The 22,963-nt window shown below is 53.9% G+C and overlaps 1 protein-coding gene across 1 annotated transcript; it reads right to left on the bottom strand.

Annotated features, from left to right (window-relative positions):
- Window positions 1-179: 179 nt before the first annotated feature.
- SDC4 (syndecan 4) lies at window positions 180-16,090 on the bottom strand (the record flags this gene model as incomplete). The annotated part of the gene is made up of 4 exons (XM_084247953.1): window positions 180-425; window positions 2,228-2,423; window positions 4,215-4,367; window positions 16,022-16,090. The coding sequence occupies 4 exons, from the start codon at window positions 16,088-16,090 to the stop codon at window positions 274-276; spliced, it is 570 nt and encodes a 189-aa protein (XP_084104079.1). The 3' UTR covers window positions 180-273.
- Between the last annotated feature and the right edge of the window lie 6,873 nt (window positions 16,091-22,963).

The following is a 22,963-nucleotide window of genomic DNA, read 5'->3' as shown; positions in this document are numbered from 1 at the left end:
TAAGAAAGGATCCGATCCCAGGCAGGCCTACAGACAGGCCAAGTTTCACCCCATGATTTCGGCTGGCACAGTGGCGTCCCGGAGAATCAGGAAGAGGCAGGCAGGCCCAGAAGCCGCCATCTCTTCTCACACTTGACCCGTCTGACCCGTCACGAGAGCGGGAGGTGCTGACAGGTCAGTATTAGGTCGCCCTCCCTCTCCCTTGACATCCACCCTTCCAAATCCTTCCACTTCCCTCCCCCCCAGATCCAAGCCGGTGCCCTCGAGGAAGCTTCAGGCGTAGAACTCGTTGGTGGGGGCTTTCTTGTAGATGGGCTTCTTGCCCAGGTCGTAGCTGCCTTCGTCCTTTTTCTTCATGCGGTACACCAGCAGCAGGACCAGGAAGACTGCGAAGAGGATGCCCACGACGCCACCCACGATCAGAGCTGGAGGGGCGAGAGGCGAGGGGGTGACAGCTGCTCACAGGGACCTCCCCCGCCCGCCCTCCCCCGCCCCGGCCAGACAGCCTCATGGTCACCAACGCTGGCGCCAGCAGCGGAGGCCTCACTTGACGCTTGCGACCTCATTTAGGAGAAGCCGGTTGCGCTGTAAGTCACTGACAACCCGGGGCTCAAGTGACAAAGCCACCACCCAGCAAGCAGGGACTTGAGTCCAAGATCAGGTTCTTTCCAAACACCAGGCCGACTCCCAGCAAGAGCTCAGCACGAACCGAGCCAGGAGTCGGGAGGGTGCAGAGTGGAAACCCCCCTAGACACACCTGCTCCAGCTCTCGCGGGGCACACTTGCCCACAGGGGCTTGCACTTCCACAGACAGGCACACACTACACACCCCCGGGGAAACAAGTGTGACGCTGATGCCCACACTGCTGTGTTACAGAAACCCCACGCCGTGGCTTCTGTTACTGCAAATACAGCCAGAGGTTAAGGCCTACGTTCCACTCCCATCTCCCCCACGTACTGGCTGTGCGATGCCAGGCAAGTTCCTTCATTTCTCTCATTGCAAAATGGGAATACTATCTTTCCCCTGCCTTTGTCCTAAGGATTAAATAAATTAATCCACTTAAAGTACTTAGTACAGTGCATGGCGAATACTTAATCATCATTCATGTAAACCTTTGTGGTTTATATCTGCATCCCTAACACCCTGAATAGGGCCTGGCACAACACACAGAGCTTAACAAATGCTGGGCTAAGCGAGGAGCACTGCCCCAGGGTCTCTCACCCGCAGGATCATCTGTTCTGCCACAGCCAGGCAGCCTGAGGGGCTCCCTCCTGTTTAGCACAGGCCACTTCTGCCTCTCGGGACGGCTGGTCCAGCTGGTTCTTGGCAGAATGGAGGCTCCTGGCCTCGGCTCAGGGCACCCACTCACCACACTGGCTCCTCTAGACTGGCCCCTGACTGTAAACCTGGCCAGAAAGGGAGTTCCCTCTGACAACACCCATCAGATGTGGGGCCGACAACCAGCTTGACAGAGCCACTCCTGGAGCCTCGCCCTGGGACGTGACTTGCCCCATTACAGGCAAGGACTGCGCCTCTCGCCAGAAGCCAAACCTATCAGCTCTCTAGTTCTCAGCTTTTAACCTGTCCCACGAAGCCTGTGGGACCTGTGCGTCACTTACTGTGAAGGGGCAGTGAAGTCTCCAGGGCAGATTATACTGACAAATCAGAGCAGCCCTTTACAGTCTGCAAAGTTATTTCAGATCCTATTTTTCATGGCATCATTGCTCCAAGCCAAGGAGGCCTCGCTGTACCCATTTACAGAGAAGGAAACTGAGGCTCACCCAATCAATGAGGTTGGAAAGCCGTTGAGCCAAGGCCACAAGGCCGTCAAGAGCGGGGGAGGGGGCCCACTCCTAAGGAAATGCTGGGCTTCTTAACCTTTTATCATTAACTCCCCAGGTGCCAAACTCAGGCTCTAAAAGTGCTTTGAAAATATGAGAAGGACTTAAGGCAAGTGAATGACTCAACTTGTCTATTCTTAAGTAGTCTTTGATATTCAAGTCTTTCCCTCCACTAGGCTGTACGCATGTGTGCAGGCACCTACACACACACACACACACACAGATTCAGAGTCACCCTCTCCCTTAGGGGGTCTGGTCCTTCAATGTCCAGGGCGCCTTGAGTGTCACTGAGAAGAAGTGGTCCCAAGGAGCCGAATGGGCCACAGCACTAGCCCCTATTGGGCCTCTTCCCCTCTCAGCTCTTCCGAGGAGCACAGGCCCTTACCTGCCAGGACCTCTGTCCTCTCAAAGATGCTGCTGCTCTGGGCGGTGCTGGACATGGACACTTTGTTGGACACATCCTCACTGTCAAAGGGTGAGATCCTCTTGGGAATGATCTCGTTCTCCTCCAGCTCCTCGGGTTCAGTGGGGATCCGCCTTCCAGGCCCTGTCCGCTCAGGGATGTGATTGTCTAGAGGCTCCTGGGTGGGGGAAGGAAGGACATTCAGTGCAGGGAGGGGAAGGACCCAGAACAGGGACAAGGACCATAGGCAGGTGGAGAATCTGGTCCTGCCATGTCCCCAGCTGAACCACACGGTCTTGGAGAAATCAGCAGCAGCCTCGCCAAGACTATGCTGTCGGGTATCCCTCCCTGGACTTTTCTACTGTATCTGCCCCACACAGGATCTGAGTGATGAGAGCCAGGGTCCAGGGACGCGGGTGTCCCCGCTCACTGCTGGTCAGTGGGCATTCTGGATACTACTTTGCAGGGCAGTTTGGCAACTGCAGAAATGGCTCGCCTGTGAATACAGCCATTTGTCCTTACACAGAGATCTGTGTAAGAGATGCTCACTGTAAGGGCCACATTTTAGAATATCAAAATATCATAAACAACTTTTCCACTAATAAGGGGAATCAGATAAACTATTATATACAGTTCTATACAGAGTTCACTATAACAATGAATAAGAAAAACATTTAATTACGTGGGGAAATACTCATGGCCACTTTTGAAGTGAAGCATGTTGTCTCTAGAAACCAATGTGATTTGGCATTAGTGTTGGGAAATACCAGCACAGGCACAGAAAGGGCGCTGCAAGCCCCTCTGAGTATTGACTTAGGACCCCTGCAGGGTCTTGTGGGCCCATGACCCACAGCTGGTCCCCAAACCAAAGCCCCCTTGTAGGGCGAGGACAGATTCCGTAACAGGGTTAGAGGAGCGAGGAGGGGCACAAGCAAGCGGTTACTCACCAAGGTCTGGAACTTGGGGTCCTCAGAGTCATCTGCAAGGACAGAAAGATTGTGTGAATGTGAGGTCAGTCACCCCCAGATGACGACCCTTCCGCCATGGTTGGGGGCAGTCCTAACTTACAACTAGTAACCTGATGCTCAAGGGCCAGCAAGTGACTGTTCCCACCACAGCTCGGCCACCACACCTGTAAAGTGGGGTCCTTGAGGCCTCCTGGTCTCCCTGTGATATGAAGCTGGGAACTGAGCTGCTCCTCAGCTCCAAACCCCCGCTAAGTCCAGGTCGGACCCAGGACCAACAGCGTCACATGGGAGCCGGTTAGAAACGCAGACTCAGGGCCTAATGCATCAGCATCTACATTTAGCAAGGCCGCCCAGGGAATTCACCGAGAGGAAGGCTTTACATGGCCATGTTAAATACTAGAAACTCCACTGTTTACTGAGAGGCTGGCATGTGCCAAGAGCTCTCACGCGGCCCAGTCCACTCCATGGCCTTCCTGTTTTATACGTTAGGAATCGCAGCCTTGCACGGCACAGGGTGGCAGAGTGAAGTCAGGACCAGGGCACTCCAAAGCCAGCACCCTGCACCCAGTAGCCCTGCAGCCCAGCAGCCAGGGCCAGAAAGTCAGAGAAGACTGCAGAGGGACCTCCTGCGCCCAGAGGCCCCACCCCCACCCCCGAGGTCTGTTCATGGTTCCCTCCCAGACCTCTGGATCGCCAGGAGCAGGCTTCTGAGCTGCTCCTTTCTTTGCCAAAGGAACAAAAGCAGCAGGCCAGGGCTCTCTGCAGAACCCCATACCCAAGGCCAAACTCAAGCCAGCACCCAGAAAACTAGAGCCACAAAGGAAAACTCAAGCAACAAACAACGGCCCTCCGCCCCCAAAATCTCAGGGATGGAAACTGCTGACCCACCCTCTTCTGTTTCCCTCCACTGTGGGAGGGGCCCTGGAGGAAAATCCCACAAAACTCAAGGCTCCAGCCTGGGTCACCCTCCAGGGGAGGCCACATGTCCCCGACCTGCCCACCACGCCCTCCGTACCCAGATCTCCAGAGCCAGACAGCTCAAAGTCATCAGGCTCCTGCCCAGGGACACCCACATCCTCGTCGTCAGGTAGGGCTCCGGAGAAGTACCGGCCTTCTAGAAGGTCTTGGGGGTCGATGACCTCAGTCTCTCGGATCTAGAATTAAAAAAAAAAAAAAAAAAACACATGAGCTAACAGTTCCCCAGGGCTCTATCGCGGCCCCTGAGGCCAGAGATGTAGTGTTGCCAGCCTTTGGGAAGTAAGCTGGGGTGCTGTTGGGGATCAGGCCAGAGCCCAGAGTCCTAGGTCCCAGCCCCTCCCAGCCCCTAACTTGCTGTGTGACCTTAGGCAAGTGTCTATGCCCTCCTGGGTTCATAAAATTAATACAGATGGTAATAATCCACATATCAGTATTACTGGGTGCGATTATGAAGCGCTTGCTACATGCCATCCCTGTTCTAAGCTGCACAGACCCATCTGGGGCTCCACTTACACCCAGGGAATCTGGGCATGAGAGACATAAAACCCTTCTCCTTGGTGTCACAAGTAGCGGATGGGGAAGTGAGGATCCCGCAGAGGGTGACTTCAGAGGACACGGTCTCCCAGGGTGCCTCCTAGGAGGCAGCACAGCTGATTCACCCACGGCCGGGAAAGGCTGCTGGCTCTGGTCTTGCCCAGTTGGGACACCTTTCCCAGCTGAGTCAGACTGTGCAGAGGCAGGCAGGGCAGGCCCGCCTCACCCACGCTCCAGCGCAGCCTCGGGCCAGGGAGCGGCCCAGAACCTGCGATCCAGCCGAGTAAAAGTGCACGCTCCATGCAGCCTTCCAGACTGTTCCCACGAAGGCTTCCTGCCACCCAGCACAGGCAGAGAGGCAGAGGCAGGTGTCTCCCACAGACCTCCAGCGCCCTCAGGACCACAGTGCCCCCGGCCCCCCATGAGGTCCCAGCTGATCTAGTGGAATTTCAGGTCCACCCCCCACGGAGCAGCTGTCACAAGCAAAGTGTGGAAGATCCAGAGAAGCAAAAAAGCCTTTCCCAAGGTCCCACAGAGGTGCATCAGCCACTCTGCACCCCTCCGGGAGCCCAGCCAGCTGAAGATAAAGTCCCTCGGAGAGAGAAGGGGGCATCTGAATGCCCACTACCCTTCCTCTCGGCTCCACACTCAGGCTGCTGTCTGCCCACGGCACAGCAGACCTGGGCAAAGCTCACTATTAACCAATTAATTCAGATATTAATGTGTCTACTCTTTGCCAGAGGGGTCAGGCCTTCAATTACATTCAGCGCACACAGCTCCCCGAGGCATTCTGATTATCACTCCCAGATCCCCTAATTCCAGGAGCTGGGGTGGCGGGGGAAGGTCCTGCTCAGAATCTCAGAACACCAGCTTGAGGCGAGGGAGGTCCTGCCCTCCCATTTCACAGAATTTGAGCCTGGAACAGGGCAATGATTGGCCCAAGGTCACAGGGTGAGTTAGTTACATTGCTCCCAGTGGAAAGAGGCCAGGTCTGTTTCTGTCTGCCCCCAGGCTGTCCTTCACCTCCCTGAGATGGCCAGTGACACAGGCAGAGCCCAGAAGGTGAAAGCACTCCCAAGCCAGGTTCCTATCCCAAGCCAGGTTCCTATCCCCAGAGAGGCCCGCTTCTCCCTGTACTCACTCCACTGGCTTCCGGGCCAGAGCCGCATGCCCTCTTCCACCCCCACCAGGGCATGCGCCTGATTCCGGATTCCCGGAAGGGAGGAAGGGGTGGGCAGCCTCCCCCTCCCACTGGCGGGGAGTCTCTGCTGAAGGCCTGGCACACATGGGGGTGGGGAGCCAGAAGAGGTGAAGTCCTGGTTAAGGATGACCTCATGACTCGGGAATCGGGAGCTGGTGAGCTGCTGGTGCTGGAATTCCAGCCCCCGCACACAGCACACAGCCCTGCCGTGCCTGTGGCTTTGGCCTGGCAGCTCAGGAGGAAGCTCCTCAGAGATTTCGCAAGTTGCCTACACCTTGGGCAGTCCCTGAGCTCCCACCACCAGCACTTGCCCCCCTCCCTTCCCTTGCTGCGAATTCCCCAGGGGGCTCATAATCTCAAAGAGCAGAACCTCGGAGGCTTTCTAGGTGGAAACAAGAGTTCAGAAAGGTAAAGTCATCTGCCCAAGGTCTGGACACTGACAGAGAGTGGCCACACTGGACCAGTCTCCACGTGTGGGTGAGGGAAGCTTTTAACACATCCATATAAAGACACGCTCGCGCGCGCGCTTGTGTCCAAAGGCCTGTCATCCCACCCAGGCTAGGAGGATGCTTGCTGCGGGAAGAGCAAATCTGGCCCAGGACAGGGAAGCCCCTGTGGCCGCGGGAGTCAGGGGGCTGGGGTCCTGGAGACCCTCACACTCCCCCAGGTCCTCAGCAGCCCATGGAATGTTGTTTACACACCGACTTTCCTAGTGTGTGAAAGTGCTAAGGGGTGTTTCAAAACAACCCATGGGATTCGCGCGCTGATTGGCTGAGAGCGACTACCCCCATGTCAAATTAGCGAAGTGAAGCCGCTGAGAGGAGGCGGAGGCGGGACGACCTTGTGGCCAAAACAGCAGCAAAACCCAGGCCGATCCCAGATTTATTCTCCGCTCAGCCCTGCTTGTGGTTGCTTGGCCGCCCTTCACCCTTCATTTCTACACAGGTTACAGAAGCGGAGAAAGGGCTTGTCTGAGGGTCAACCCCTAAGGACACCTATTCTGGGGTCGGGGTCTTCAAAGGCAGCATTTGATGAGCCTCGGACTTGCTGTCATTCCAGGGGCTTGGATGCTGCTCTGTGGGCAGGGCCGAGGGGCGGGCACAGGAAGTTAAACCCTTCATCAGCCCCAGGCCCACCGCCCCAGTGGGCGGGAGCCCTTTAACACTAGCTGGCAAGACCAGAGCAATCACTCCTTTGTGTATGTGGGGGAGGGGCCACCAACAGCCCTCCCTTCCCCCACTCTTTTCAGAAGAGGCCCATTCAGCCTTGGGTGGTTTTGAAGAACCAGGCCACCCAGCAGCCGGGCCCAGTCCTGACCAGAGAGGGTCCCCACCCAGCTCCTGGCAAAGGCTGCGGTCTGTTCTCCCCAGCTCACCCCGTCCCTGCGTGGGAACGTGTGTGCACATGTGTGTGCGTGCACAGGCACACTCCCTGGGCGCGCAGGTCTCCCTGCACCTTTGTCCTCACAGACACGTGATGCATCAGCTGAATAAGGCAGTGATCTGGGCGGCAAACACCCTGCTGGTCCTGCCGCCTGGTGGGCACCCAGGCTCAGCGCCTGGGGGCTGAGATGCCAGCCGCATCCCCAGTACTATCCATAGAAAAGAAGAGGGGGTGGGCTATGTTTTGTTCTCCAGGGACTAACACCTCCCAAGAGGGGGCTCAGCCGGGCTTTCTCCTTTTATAACCCAGCAAAGAGATCAAAGGACAAGGTCACCCCTGCTGCAGCGCTGGACGGAGAACTTCGGTCTCCTGGTCTCCTGGCTCCCTGGCCGGAGCTGTCTCTCCATTCACTGCAAGAGTAATGGCCACAGGAAGGGCCTCAGCAAACCCACTGGCAGCAGCTGTCCCCCAGAGGTACTCCCCAACCAGTGCTTAGGCTACACGCATGAAATAGGAAAGGTCCCAACTTATCCCAAAGTCCTTCAGCTTGTCACCTAGGAAAAGCCTGGCACTGGGATCACTAGCAAGAGTGGATGCCACATGCATCCACTAGAATAGCTAGAAGGCAAACAGAAACTACACACCAATCCACAAGCTGTCTCTGGTGCCTGAAGGGTTAAGCCAGGTCTGGGGGTGGGGCAGGGGTTCAAATGTCATCTCTGCCTATCCACAGGCTGGGTTCCTCCTTAAATGCCTCCTGAAATGCGCTCATGTCCTTGGCATAACCACCTTGGGAAGGGCTCTACCCATTTTGCAGAAAACTGAAATGCGGTTGAGGCATCTGTACAGTCACACAGCTAGAAAGCAAAAAAGCTGGGATTCAAACTTAGGTCTTTCTCAAGACCAACCAGACTTCTCACTGCCACCTACACCTCACCCCTCCATGCTAACCATCAGCCCACAACTCACACCCACAACACACACCGTCTGGGTCTGGCCAGAGCTCCAGGGCACCCCTTCCCTTGGCCAGGCAGTAAACAAAGGTGAAAGCGATATTGCTTAAACAAAAGAACAGAAACTTGGCTGGGGTACCAGGGAGAAGTTCAGGGTCAGGGCGGACTTTCTCCTACCTGGCTCCTCCCCAGGGGCAGGTAGGGTCAGGAGCACACGTGACTCTTCTTTTAGGCAGCTGAGACCAGAGGGCAACTAGATGAGCCAAATTAGGGAAGACAGGCCTTGAGGGTCGCCCTGGGTTCCAACTACTGAGCCCTGGCAGGAGATCCCTGGAAGGGGCCATGGACACAGGCTGTGTCCTCCCTCCTCCCCCTCCTGAAGGGTCAGCTATTCCCCAGAATGAGGCAAACCAGGGGGCGCACAATCAAGACTACACCTTGGGGGTAAGGAAGGTTCCAGCATGGGAGGAAAGCCCCAGCCAAGCGGGGTCCCGCCACTCTCTAACTACATGAGGCTGGGGGTTATCCCACATCTTGAAGTCTTGTTCCCTTGTTTTTGTAACCAGGGCAAGTAGTGCCTCCAGGATGATGAACATGAAGTGAAATGTTTTAGCACATGCAAGGGGCTCAGCTGTGGCCTGGTCCACAGCAGGTGCACAAGGACCAGCAGCTACTATGAACCCTTATCTGCCTTCTACCGGCTGGGCTGGGGCGATTAGTGCTCAAAAGGTCCCGAGAGACCTGGGAAGAGGTGTAGGAGCAGTTCCATTGCTAGAAAGGTGATCCGCATGGATGGGTCCATGCTTGGCTAACTGCGAAAGGACAGCACTCTGACAGATTATTACTTTGCCCTGAGACCAGAGACTTTTCAATCATCAACCAGGTCTCTCAGACTATGCAAGAGAAAAATATCCAGCGATTGACAGAGGCCTGCCCAAGGTCACACAACCTTGAGTACCTGTCTTTTTCCCCAAAGCAGCAGACTGCAGGCCAGAGACTACTGAAATTAACTACTTAGGGATCTGCACCCCAAGTAGCTCCTGGCCTGGGGATAAAACAGCTAGAGGGCAAACAGAAACTACACACCAATCCACAAGCTGTCTCTGGTGCCTGAAGGGTTAAACCAGGTCTGGGGGTGGGGCAGGGGTTCAAATGTCATCCCTGCCCAGGCTCAGCCGCTCCAAGGTCAGGTTACTCTGAACACAATTGCTCAGGAGAGAAACCAGGCCTGGCACTGCCATCAGGCAGCTTTTGACCAACCTCCAAGAGCAGCCCATTCCCACAGCCAAGGGCCCTGGGATCCTGGGGTGTCAGCTAGGAATGGAGGGGGGAAGGGAAGTTTCTGGATATTCAGGACATCTCCCCATCCTCCCAGATTTGTCACGGACTCCCCAGTTGATTTTGGAGATTCCTCCTATAAGCCTCAGTTTCCCCATGGGTAAAAGACAGTTGAAGAGACAAGCCTCTCTCTGTCTCCAGGCCCAGGAACCAAGCTGGGCACTGCTCTGATTCCAGGCAGAGACAACGGGAGGGGGCTGGCTCCCACAGGGCCTCAGAGACAGAGGTGCATTGACGCTGGGGCTTGTAATCTCCTCAGATCCGAGTCCCCACTGGATCCTCAGACAGGACAGAAACAAGCCTCCGGTGTTCTCAAGAGCAGAGTAGCCTGGTCCGGGCTGATTAGATCAGCCCTGGGTACTGGCTTCCTGCCCCTTCCCAGCTCCCCCCTACCACACAGGGAAGCCACTGCTCCAGACGGGGTCAATCTGTCCCACAGACCTCTGTCCCCACCGGGCTTCCCCAGGATAAGGAGTGTCCCCACTCCCAGTGACCAGCCCAGGCCCTGGTCACCCCTACCCCGATGCCACGAGGTTCCAGTGGTACTGCCAGTCCCCGAAGGCCTGGCCACAGACTGGCCAGGCTCCACCAAGTCACAGTTTCCACACATACCAGTCTCTCCCTGCCTCCCCCTTTCCATTACCCCAGGTGTCACCTGACTAACAGCCTCTTGCACCGTGCCAGAGAAAACTGGGGCAGCTGAGTTCCAGGCCTGAAGAATGGGGGAGGGGAGATGCTAGGCAAAAGGAGGGGCTCCCCACCGGAGTAGGAGGGCCTGGTCCAGAGGACGGGCAGCGGGGAGAAGCCCAAAGTTGGAAAGAATTGTTAAGACCACAGAGTGATCTTCTGGGAATCCCTGGGGTCCTCTGAAAAGGCTAAAAAATTTTGAACCCCAAGAACTGTAACCATTGCTTTACATTTTCAACGTGTGCACACACCACCTCTCCAAAGCCAACCCCAGGTCAGGCGAAGGATCGTTGTCTAGCCACTAATAATAAACTCAACTCAAGCCTGCTCTTTACAAGTTTGTCAAACACGGATTATGACCCTCGAGTGTCCCAGGTGTTTTATAGAGGATACTGGGGCTCACATCGGTCAAGTGACTTATTAACTAACTGTGAGTCCCTGGGTGAGTGGATGGGGGGCTCAGGTTTTCAGACTGTAAAATGTAGGCTCTTTCCAGGCATGTGGCCTCCGGGGTACCAGCCAGGGGGCTGGCAGGAGCAGAGCTGCTCTCAAAGGTCACCAAATGAGTTAATGACAAACCAGCCCAGGAGGTCGGGTTTCTTGCACTATTAGGGTTAAAGCAGGCCCAAATGACTCCTGCCCTCTCCTCTCCCCGCACCCCTAATGAAAACTCGATTTTCAGAATACTAACATTTTAGTCCACATTGCTTATGGGTATGCACACACACCACCCCAAAGCCTGGAGAGCTATCTGTAATTCACTCAGCCCCTAAAAGACTAGGATCTACAGGGACGAGGTCCTGTCCTAAGGAAAACTACCCTGCAACTTGGGGGGGATGACGACGCCCATACCCACCCACCCACCCACACCCACCTACCCACCCACCATCCCTAGGTAGTGTCTTGGTGGTCCAGGACCCTTTGCAAGCCCCTGGCCCTCTCCCTCCAGGTTGCAAGCTGCTCAGCAGGGGGTTCCTGCAGATAGAGCCAGGAGGGTGGAGCTGCTGGGAACTGGTTCTTGTTTAAATATAAACCCATCCGATAATTAGCAAACAGCCCACTTCTAAGACAAATAGATTTGGGCTCCACCAGCCCCACCCTATCTATACTCCTCCCTTCCCACCTAGCAGCTGTAGGGGGGAGGGGAGAGAACTTTCTAAGGGCCCTGGGGGAAGAATCCTCAAAGCACCAGACCACCTGGCTTGGAGTTGGCCTCTGGGCAAGGAAGGGAACTTCTGAGGATAGTCTCCTCCCCACCAGACCGGATCCTGGAGCTCTCCCGGCTGCCGCCTTAGTTAGGCTACTGCGGGCTCCTGTTAGCCTCGCAGAGTTCCTCCTTCCTACCCACCAGGAACCGGGGCCTGGAAAGGCTAAGCTTAAGTCCACCAAAGACAAGAGAAAGAGGTGGACTCACACCTCTGGAGTCCAGCAGCGTGACCCCAAGCCACCGTTCCAGGTGCCCTCCAGCCCATCACAGGAAGCAAGGAGTGGAGTCCGAGAACTCCAAATCCCACGGTCAAGTCAGAGCTGCCCCAGCAGCTTTGCCCTGAACTCAAACCTGCAGCAGTCTTGCTTTTGCTTTAAGGAAAAAGAAAAGAAGGGTGGGAAGCTTAATCTCCTCTGTAGATATCTAAAGGCCAATTCTGAGGACTCTACCCTGTCAAGAGTCCAGGATGCAGGGGAGGCCTGGGGCCTAGTAGCAGTATTTCCTTATTGTTCCCTTGAGGCGTTGGACAATCAAATGCTGACAATCTTTAATAGGCTCCCAAAGTGTTAGGGGGAAAAGGGGTTGCCCTATAACAAAAGGATAAGATAAAACTCTGGGAGCCTATTCCAACACCCCCACCAAGGCCATCCTATTAGCCTAGAGGTTGACAGGAAATGGGTGACTCAAGCAGGCCACTACCACTCTCTTGCAGTGACTCACGGAGCACAGGCCAGCCCCTTCCCCCATGGTAAGTGGTCATTTGGAGCACACCCACCAGTCCAGAGGCTGAGGGCAGTGAAGAGTCAATTCCCCCCAAGAGGGAGCTGGGGCGGGAAGCCAGCCTGGCTCCCAGCTCCTCATTCAGCCACTCCGCACTGCAAGTCCTTGGAAGAGGCCTCTGTTTCCAGGCACTGGGGATGGCAAGAGCTGAATGTCTCCATTCCCCTCAGCTTCTCTTCTTGGCCCAGCTCTTCCCAGGAGGCCAAGAAAAGCCCCATCCAAGGGCCCCGGGCAAGACCCTTGCTTTGGTCCAATCACCTCACAGAGTTGGGGACACCAAGACTCAGAGATAGGGCACATGCACTCAAGGTCACTCGGCAATTCAGAAGCAGACCCAGGTATCTATCTACCTGCAGCCCAAGTCCATGTCTTCATCTGGAATATTCTGAGGACACTCACACCAGGCACCTGTTTCTGCTCTCGGTGAATGACTCCATTCTCTGAGCATTAGTTTCCCATAAACGTGAAGCTAACACTGACCTCTCACAGCATCACCACAAGCCTTCACAGTGTAGTAAATAATCCCACCGCACCGTGTTTATCCATCCACTCATACACACGCTGCCCAACACCAAAGTGAGCACAGGTATTTCATTAAAAGCCGATAGAGCAGAGTTCCGGCCCTGGGTGTGTGTGGGTGGAAGAGGGTGTGGGGAATTTGGTGGAGCATGTTAATTCCTCCTGAGCCATAAGTTTCTACTGGGAGGGAATGCCTTTATGATTTCCACAGTCCCTTTCCAACAGCAAGTATTTAATTATTAATAGAACAGCAGAGGTGGCAAGGGATTTCAAGGTCTTTCAGTTCAAGCCCCTGTTTTACAGTTGGGGTGGGGGTAACAACCTAGAGAAGGAAAGGGAGGGACCCAACCTCAGGGAATCCTCCAAACGCAGACCCAAATATTTTACCGGGTATCTGGTAGCACTCAGGGCTTTTTAGAAGCCCCAAGAGCTCTCACTGGCCACTCAAGGGTCCTAGACCCCCTGGGCTTCCGCCCCCACCCTTCTGGGCAATCAAGGGGAGAATTCTGAAAGAGGTCAGCAACGTCTCTAAGGCAAAGTACACCCTGTGGGTGGGGCCACTTCCCCCAAATGGACTGCGCCTAGTGCAAGTCAGGGGCTGTGGCCCCTGGGCAGCAACTCCTCTGGGGGTGGGGGTCAGGCTCCTAAAACAAGGCTGCTTTTAATTGGCCAGGGAGGGAGTGGCAGGGAGGCAGATCAGGGAAAGCTCCCAGCTGGACAGGAAGAACTGGTTTAGGATGGCAAGCTGGGCCAAACAGAGGAAGGCTAGGGCTCAGCCTGGATTCCCTCCCCAAAACTATGGCACTAAGGGATGGGGGTACCTACAGGGAGGGCAGGCCTTTGGCTTAAACCTAAAATTTGGGGAGGGACCCAATGGCACTCCTGGGGGTGGGGGGTAGGCTGCGTACTGGGCAGGGCTCCTGCTGGCCTAGAGGCTCTGTGACCACAGCAGTGGCCCTCTTAGCTCTCCCGGCTCCCTCATCTGTAAAATGGGCATCACCGTATCCCCACCTGCCAGGCTTTTGTGAGATAAAATGCGTCAGACCTACATATGGAATGTTCTCTATAAATCAAAACTGTCAGGAGCAAAAACCCCAGGCTCAAGACCTCAGATTTCTCCACCTGCAAAAAGAAAAGAGCCGATACGCAATCTCATTGGTCTAATCCAACTGTGACTAGGTCTGATTTTTCCGGCTACAACGCTGGGAGGAACGCGATGGCGGGAGGCAAAAGGGGAACCAGTGACCTAGTTAGAGGTGGAAGGTCTGTGACATTAGCCAGGAAGGTCAGCGCTGAGGTCAGGTCTAGAGAGTCGGGGCTCCTCTCTCAGGAAACAGCTGCTCCCCAGCTGATGGGTCACCAGGTGCAAGACCCACACAGCCCCCTTTCTCAACCCACATCCTTCCGATGGCCCTGGGTACAGCTGTCTGCGCCTCACCGTGAAGCACCTGCAGGCTCAGCAGCCGCTGAGCGGGGACTGGCATGGCACTGACCTCCCAGGCAGTGACCTCGCAGCCTCCTGGGTCTCTCCTTCCCCACAGTGGCCAGGCCACCCGGAGCCAGCGTGGCATCAAATGCTTCCCTGACTGCCTGGCTCCAACACAGCCCGCAGGACCTGGTTCAGAGCACCACACCAGGGCTCAGCAGACCTGAGCTCCAGGTTAGGCTCAACCGCTACCCTGCCGGCAAGGTAGCCCAGAGTTCGCAGAAGTCACGCCTCACTGGGTCTGTGTCCTTCCACCTCAGAATCCCTTGAGGCAGGTCAGCCCCACATCTCAACAGATTCCAAGCTAGTCCTGAGTTCCCCAAAGGCAGATACAGACAGCCGCCCTAGCAGCAGCATCACACTACAAGGGAAGATAAAAGGGGAGCGGGAACTTAGAAGCCTGGTTGCCCAAATTTGAGTCTGACTCAGCCCCTGGTGAGCTGCGTGGCCTTGGGCAGGTGGTTCACCTCTCTAGCCTCAGGACCAGTTTAAGGACAGTTAAGAGCAGGGCTGGTGTCAGAATCAAGCTAGTTGATAGCATCACTAGAAGACTCATCAGAAAACTATTAGAACAAGAGCCACGGGACACCGTAAGCGCTAGACGTTTGCCACGCGCCACTGCAAGTTCTGGACAGTTACGGCTCAGGATTTAATTCATTCAAAAGAAGCCTGCCAGGGGCAAATGACCTTCCCTTAAGTTAGCTCAGGGAAATAAGAGCCCCGTAAAAGAATTGGCATTAATGATTAAAAAACAGGGAATCCCCCCTAAAAAATGGGGTTTAAAGGCATAAAGGGGGGGCACAAAGTCCAGCTTCCTGGAGTGGTAGATAGGTTCCTCCCAATTCCTGTGCTTCCCCCCTCCCCAGTGAGGATGCTTCCCTGCTCCCCACCCTCTACCCCAAGCTGGCAGCTGGGCTGGATGGAGTTTCTGGTGGCCCAGGACTTTGAAAACGAGGGCAGGGACCAGTGGGCAGGGAGAAGGGAAGCTTTCTCAAGTTCTCAGAGCTCCCTGAGGTCTCCCCTTCTCGAATTCCCTTCACCCCACTCCAGGCGCAGGCTTCCGTGTCTCCCTCTGCCCTTTGCAGAAATAAACACCCTTTCTGCAGAAAGCAAAGGCTCAACTCCTGTCTCCCTTGACAGTTCGGAGTCCCTGAAGAAAGCTCAGCGGGCACCTCCTGCGCCACTGGTGCAGGTGGGGATACCGAGACTCGCAGGGGCAGGGCCTTGGCCAAGTCACGAGCCAGTGGCGGGGTCAGGGCCAGTTCTGGGGGCAGGCCAGAGTTCAGTTCGCCCCCACCCCCGTTCCGTTCGCGCAACCAGGCCCAGCAGAACCCTAGACCCTTCCCCCTTCCCAGCACAGGCCCCCCTCGGATCCCGGGGCTGCTGACTCCCAGAACCCACAGAGGGCAGGGAGGGGGCCTCGGGGCCCCCAGACTGTCCCTGGATCACCAGGGCAGGGGTGCGGAGGGAGAAGGGGTGACACGGTTTAGCCAAGCCCCAGCCTGGAGCCCCTGGCGGGCAGAGGGGAGGCGGGAAGAGCAGCAGGCTGGCAGCCCCGGGCGCGGGGGTGCCGCCTCCCTCCCAGGCGCCCCGCGACCCCGGAGCCAAGTTTCCAACAAAGTTTCCCCGCTTCCGTGTCCAGCTGGGGGCGGCGCAGATCCCCGGGCACCCCTGTCCCAGGTCCCCGGAACAAAGCGGGCAGCGGTCCGGCCCCTGTCCCCGCAGGACGCCCGAGCACCTACCGACTCGGCGCCGGCGGCCGGGGCGCCCACGAGGAGCAGCGCGAGCGCGAGCAGGAGGGCTGGGGCCATGGTGCCGAGCCGGGCGGTGGGGCGCAGGCTGCCAAGAGTGGCCGGGCCGGCTCGCGGCCCTTCTTATAGGCGGCCCGCCCCGCCCCGCCCCGCCCCGGCCCGCCCCCGCGGCCCGCACCCCGCCCGGAATTCCCCCGCGAAAGCTGGGCCTCGGGGCGCAGCGTCTGCCGAGGAGCTGGAAACCCCGAGGGACCCGCCCTGGGCTCGCGGCCCGACTTCCAAACACCCCATAGTCCCGGTCTTCCAGCAACCCCAAAGCGCATCATTTATTGGGTACCCTGCCTAGGCAGGTCCGCAGAGATCGCTGAGGCGCACCCCATTTTGCAGCAAGGGAAACTGAGGCCCAGGGAGAGGACGGACTTGTCCAGGGGCTTCGGTTTAGATCAGCAAGCTTCAAACCGAATGCGCTCCCCTCTGGAGGTGCGAAGACTCTCCACATGGAGGGTGGACACCCCTAGTTTTCAGGGAACAGCAAACTTTTTTGGTAAAGAGTGAGATGTTTCAGGCTCTGCGGATCCCCTAGCCAGCAGCCTCCAGCGGGTTGCTCCAAGGCAGACAGAAAGACTTAAAAGAATGTGCGCGGTGTGTCCTAATGAAACAGTATTTATGGACACTGAAATCTGAATTTCACTTAACTTTCAGACTATTCTTTTAATTTTCCTTCAACCATTTTATTTTTAAAGACTTTTTATTAATTTTTAAGATTTATTTATTTATGCATACAAGAGCTGGGGTACAGGCTACTGGTGCGGGGGGTGAGTCACCAGAGACAGAGCGGGGAGCAGAACAGGCAGACTGATGAAATACACTGCTGAGGGGAGCAGCGGGCGAGACAGGCGAGGTCTGCTGCGCCATGTGGGACCCTCCCCTGGCAGCCAGGGATCAAACGCATGGTATAGAGGCTGAGGGTTGCTTCATGGTGCTGTGCTTAACCCCTTGCGCCACCAGGGAGGCCCAAAGATTTATTTATTTTTATACTTTTTTCAACCATTTTAAAATGTAGAAACCATCAGCTGAATAAAAAGCAATGGACAAGGCAGACTTTGGTCTCAAACTGGCTGACTTCTGTTTTAAAGAATCCCTTTTCTGGGTTTCAGACCTCCTAAAAAGTTTGATCATTCTGAGAACTGGTCTGCAAGTTATCTCCATACTCAAATCTGTTGCCACCCTTTGAAAAAGTAAGTGTGAGTCTGTCTTACCCCTGCATTGGAACAGTGGGGTTGGGGGTAAAATCCTTTGGACCCCAAAGGATTAATTGGGGGACTGGAAGAGAGGGTAACTTCCCTGACCTTACCTCTCCCTGAAAAAAATAGTGTGTGTGTGTGTATGTGTGTGTGTATCTATACAGAGAAACATAAATCAACATAGATATATACATAGATATATTTAGATGTATGTATGTATATATATCTATGCGTGGCTTCAGAATTAAGGTATTTTGGCCTCTGTTGTTATGTTATAAATTCACGTACTTTATGGAGTGGAGAGTTGGAAATGACTTCAGATGTCCATCATGTTAGCCCCCCCCCCTATTTAAGGGTAATCAGTCATTTTCAGCTATTCTTACTACTCTTCCATAGGATTTGGAAATAAACTGAAAAAACACAAGATGTTCATATCGGAGTAGGAAATCCTTTTGCAGGTCAGATGATTTTTGCTATATTTGCTTTCCACAGAATAGTAGGAAGGCCTAATCTAGTTGCCAGTAGATTAGGTCATTAAAAATAATTTTTAAAGAGTTATTTTTATTTATTTATGCATATAAGAACAGGGGTGTAGGCCAGACATGCGGGGTCGAGGAGAGGATTCACCTGAGAGAGTGGGGAGCAGAACAGGCAGATCTACTAAAATACATGGCTAAGGGAAGCAGCGGGTGTGACAGGAGAGGGCGCCCTGTGGGTCAGCTCCCTGGCCCAGATCCAACTCATGCTGCAGTGGCTGTTGATAGCTTGATAGCACTTAGACTTTAACCCTTGCTCCACCAGGGAGGCCCCAAGTTTGTGGGGTTTTAACCCCAGCTCCTTGGATTGGGGACAAGATTGCATGGATAGTCACTATTTCCTTAGATTAGGTGTCTTGATATAAATTTCCTCAGGACAAGAAACTTTGGATTCTCTCTCTATATCCATAAGAAAGTGCTGGTCCCCAACGGGTTAAAAGTAATTTGACTAGGCCCTAAGTTTCTTTACAAATTTCAAATGGGTTCTTCTTGGCTTCAAAAAGCAAAATGTTTGTAGAACTGAACTGAAGTCCCCAATTGCCTACATGGGACACAAGTAAGAAAAATAAAAATCTGAGATAATAAATGATTCTGGCCCCTACAATGCCTAGTTTTTCTCCTCAGTTTTGTATCTCTCACTCCACTGTGTCCCCAACACCCTGCAAAGATAATTGATGTCTCCGGCCTCCCTGGTGGTGCAAGGGGTTAAGATGCAGCCCATGAAGGTATCCACTGCAGCCACTGCAGCACAAGTTCGAACCCCAGCTGGCCAGGGCACAGCAGACCTCTCCTGTCTCGCCCGCTGCTCCCCTCAGCAGTGTATTTCAGTAGATCTGCCTGTTCTGTTCCCCACTCTGTCTCTGGTGAATCCTCTCACCCCCCCACCTCTGGCCTGTACCCCAGTTCTTGTATGCATAAATAAATAAATATTTTTTTAAAAGATAATTGATGTCTCAAGTGAAGAAAGAAAAAAAAAAAGCCAAACAAAATCACATGGGTTTTAGAGCCAGAAATTCTCTCCTCCTCACCCCTTACATTCCTGTGACCCTACTTCCCCCCCACCCCCCTCCCTCCTCCCTCAACCTCAGAAACCTCACTTCATTTATTCGTATTTGCTAGTTTTTCTAAGTATTTTGCTTTGTTGAATCATCTGCTATGTAAACATCTTTGTCATCCTGGCTAGCTTTACTACATCATTCCTTAGAACTCCTTCCATTTGGCTGTATATAGTAACCTTTTGTCTTTCCTTATGACTAAATAAAATTGCATTGTGGGAATAGACCAGGGCAGCAGCTTGCACCTGATAAAGGAGCTGAGACCTGGTCTAGAACAGGGTGAAGCTGCCCCCACCTTCTCTCTGGACTCCTAAGCCAGAACTAAGAAGGCTGGTTCATGCCCGGCACATCCAGAGACACCAAGCCCAAGAGACAGCCAATCCTCCCTGGATAGCCCAGCTCAAATGCCTCCTTCTCCAGGAAGCCTGCTCCAATCCCTCACTGCTCCTTCTAACTCCCATCTCTCCTCGCCCCCAGACCACTAATCCTCCAGCTGTCCCTCTGCTTTGGCAGGCAGCCTTCTCTCAAACTATATTAAGAACTCAGGATTAGGGCCTCCCTGGTGGCGCAAGGGGTTAAGTGTCAGTGCTATCAAGCTGTCCTTTGCCACTGCAGCACGAGTTTGATCCCCACAGGCCAGGGAGCTACCCATATGGCGCAGCAGACCTTCCCTGCCTCTCCTGCTGCTCCCCTCAGCTGCGTAATTCAGTCAGTCTGCCTGTTCTGTTCCCCACTCTGTCTCTTGTGAATCCTCTCACCCCCCACACCTTTGGCCTGTACCCCAGTTCTTGTATGCATAAATAAATAAATCTTTTTTTAAAAATTCAGGATTAAGAGCACAGCCTTCAGGGTCAGAGCCATCTGGGCTACAATCCTGACCTGGGGCAGGATGTTATGTGCCTCAGTTTCCTCGTTTGTAACTTGAGAGTCATTCTAGTTCCATCATGAGTGTTGAGACTGTGGTGCTTTGCACACCTATGGGGCACATGTACATTTTCTCCATGTCTATGCTCACAGAAACTTGAGTTATTCCCCTGCCCGATAACTCCTCACACATAGCAAATAATAGGTCATCATGTCTCTATTTTCAGAGCTGCTGGCAGAGTGGACTGTGGGGCTCCTTCCCAGGTTGGCACCAACCCTCTCTAGCCTTCCTTGCTCCATGCAAATCTCCCTCCTTCCAGATAATGAGAGCTTGGTGTTTCCAGAGGTGGTGGCATGTCCAGCCACTGCCTTGCATAACCACAAGACTGGGAACTTCCATCCCAGACCTCTCCACCCAACAGCACTCCCATTGTAACGGAGGCAAACCAAGGTCCATGTAATGAGTCAGCATCCACTGAGATGTTTTCAGGAATTCTAAAAATAGCCCTCATCCTCCCAGTCACTCCTCTCCTTTCCTTTTTGCCAGAGCACGTTCCCTACCCGACTTCATGTCTTTATTCCTCCACTTCTCCATCCTTTTGCACTGGGTGTCAGCGCCACGAGAGCCAGGACATTGTCATAATTCATGGCTGTATCCTTAGCACTTGCCCCAAATCTGCCACAAGTTGACATTCATTTAATGTCTGCTATGTGGATAAACAGATGACTGCCATTTGGATGTTTTTCTTTAGAGCCTTGAGCGTGGAAATGGACTTATTTGGTCATTTATACAATAAACGTGTGTGTGTGTGTGTGTGTGTGTGTGTGTGTGTGTGTAAGAACTGGGGTACAGGGGCCTCCCCTGGTGGTGCACTGGTTGAGCGCTGGGCTGCGAAGCTGCGCACAGTCTCTGCAGCGCCGGTTCGATCCCCGGCTGCCTGTGAGGGTCCCACATGGCGCACAGACCTCTCCTGCCACACCCCCTGCTCCCCTCAGCAGTGTATTTCGTCAGTCTGCCTGTTCTGTTCCCCGCTCTGGCTCTGGTGAATTCTCTCACCCTCCTGCGCTTCTGACTGTACCCAGTGTTTGTATAAATAAATAAATAAATCTTAAAAAAATAAAAGAACTGGGGTATAGGCCAGAGGTGTGGGGATGGGGGTGTGTGTGTGAGGGGATTTACCAGAGACAGAGTGGGGAACAGAACAGGCAAACTGACGGAAATACACTGCTGAGGGGAGCAGTAGGCAAGCCAGGAGAGGTCTGCTGCACCATATGTGGGTCAGCTCCTTGCCCGGGGATTGAACTCAGGCTATAAAGATGATAGAGCTGAGACTTAACCCCTAGGACACCAGCAAGATCCAAAAGGCTAGTAGCCTTTTGGTAAAATCCTGGTGGAAACACCAATTTGCTCTCAAGCAGCTCCCTGATGAATGAGCAATCGCCACCAGTGGTTAAGAAACTAGCAACCAAACTGATGGCAGCTTCACCTGCATCTCCTGTGTGTTAGCACAGCAGCGCAGTGGCAAGGAAGCATGCCTCGCTGGGACTCCTTAAGGAAAGGAAGCTGAGGCTGGTGTGGTGGTTATTGGGAGACTAAGAGGGGGAGGGGCGGGAACTGAGGATTAAAATGAAAAAAGAAGACAAAGAACACGATGACTCCAGGGCCTGGTAGGTTTATCTCCAGCTTCCAGCTCTTGCATGGTCCTTATTTGAGATTGTCTTTTCATCCTGGATGTACGCCACTCTCTTTTATGAACTCACTGGCTCACTCTTGTAGTCTGAATCTAGGGAGCAGCCAGTGTGATTGGCTCAGTCAATGGCCCTCATTGTCTCCCAGGGCATGAGCTTCCAGGCCAGAACGCTTCTTGGGTTACGGGTTGGCTCAGACAGTGCTCACCAGCAGCTCACCTGCCCGCGTGGAAGATGTGCTTGCTTAGAAAGGAGCATCCAACGTCATCCTCACTCTCACTCTGTTGAGCCGGTAACATGACTTGTGTTTCACAGATGAGAAGATAGGCTTGGAGGGGAGAAATGACAACATAGCTGTAACAGAGCTGCCCCTGCTGGCCTGCAAACCTGCGGCTGACAAACCCACGTGCTATTGCTGTTTGCCACTGAGATTGGGGGGCTGTTTGTTATGCAGCACACGCTGATTAATACAGGATCCAAAGTCTGGTTTCATTGAGTCTTTCTCACTGTGCTGTCACTTGGAGTATACAGCCCTGATTTCTGTGCTCCCCACAAAAACATTTTTGAAGTGTCCTGTTCTTGATGGCACAGAGCGGAAGGTGCTGGAAAAGAGCTGAGAGAGTTGTCCCTGAGAAACTCTGGCATATTAACCTCAAACTTCCCCTGCCATGGCCACTCTGACAGCTGGAGAAAGGTGCAGATAACACCAACACAGCCATTCCCAGGGTGCTAAACTGCAGTTCTTCATAGAGGTTTTGCTTAAGTTATTGTATCTGCTTACCCCAGACTGTCTTAGAGGGGGACAAGGACTAGTGTTTTCACTACCAGCTTATAGTTGAGGAAACTAAAGCTCAAAGAGTTTGAAGTGAATTGTCTGGGTTGTAAAGCTTTGTCTACACCCAGCTCCCGTGGCTTCTAGTCCCGGACCTTTCCATCATCCCATGGCCTGAGTTCTCGATAGAGATGTCATCTTGACATCTTACATGCCATGGGCAAGTGCCCTGTGCCTGACATAACCACAGCGCCTGGGGTTATGGTGCGTGTGCAGCGAGGACGCGATGAACTTCAGCTCATCATTTCACTTGACCGATCGCTCAGTGGATTTTCCATTTCCTCCCATTTTTCCTGCACCCTGGAGGTCCTTTTCCACGGCCTCCACCCAGCAGCTGGTCCAGGTGCAGATAGTGCAACTGTTTTTTCAGAAATTAGAATCCACAGAAATTAGAATCCGCTCTTTGCAAACAGCTAAAACAGTTGGTGCAAGAGAAAAATAACAGGGTGTGAGGCAATATATCTCCTTAAAGTGGTTCAGCCATTTGATTCATGACATTGGAGATTCTCTGCCCGTGTCTCTGGACTCTGTTTCCTCCTCCAATAAATGAGAATCATCGCCTGATGTCTCCAGGGCTCTAACAAATGTTCTGTCTCCTCTGCCTGCAGCTCCTCCTTTGCCTCCACTCATCTTTCAGGTCTATCTATCAGGTAGCTTTGACGCTACTTCTTCAGAAAGAACTTCCCCTGACGCCAACTTTTACATGGTTCCCA

The sequence above is a fragment of the Talpa europaea genome, assembly GCF_964194135.1.
Source record: "Talpa europaea genome assembly, chromosome: 11".
NCBI classification, from domain to species: domain Eukaryota; kingdom Metazoa; phylum Chordata; class Mammalia; order Eulipotyphla; family Talpidae; genus Talpa; species Talpa europaea.
The sequence above is the reverse complement of the archived record's forward strand: the minus strand, read 5'-3'. Positions and strand labels throughout refer to the sequence as shown.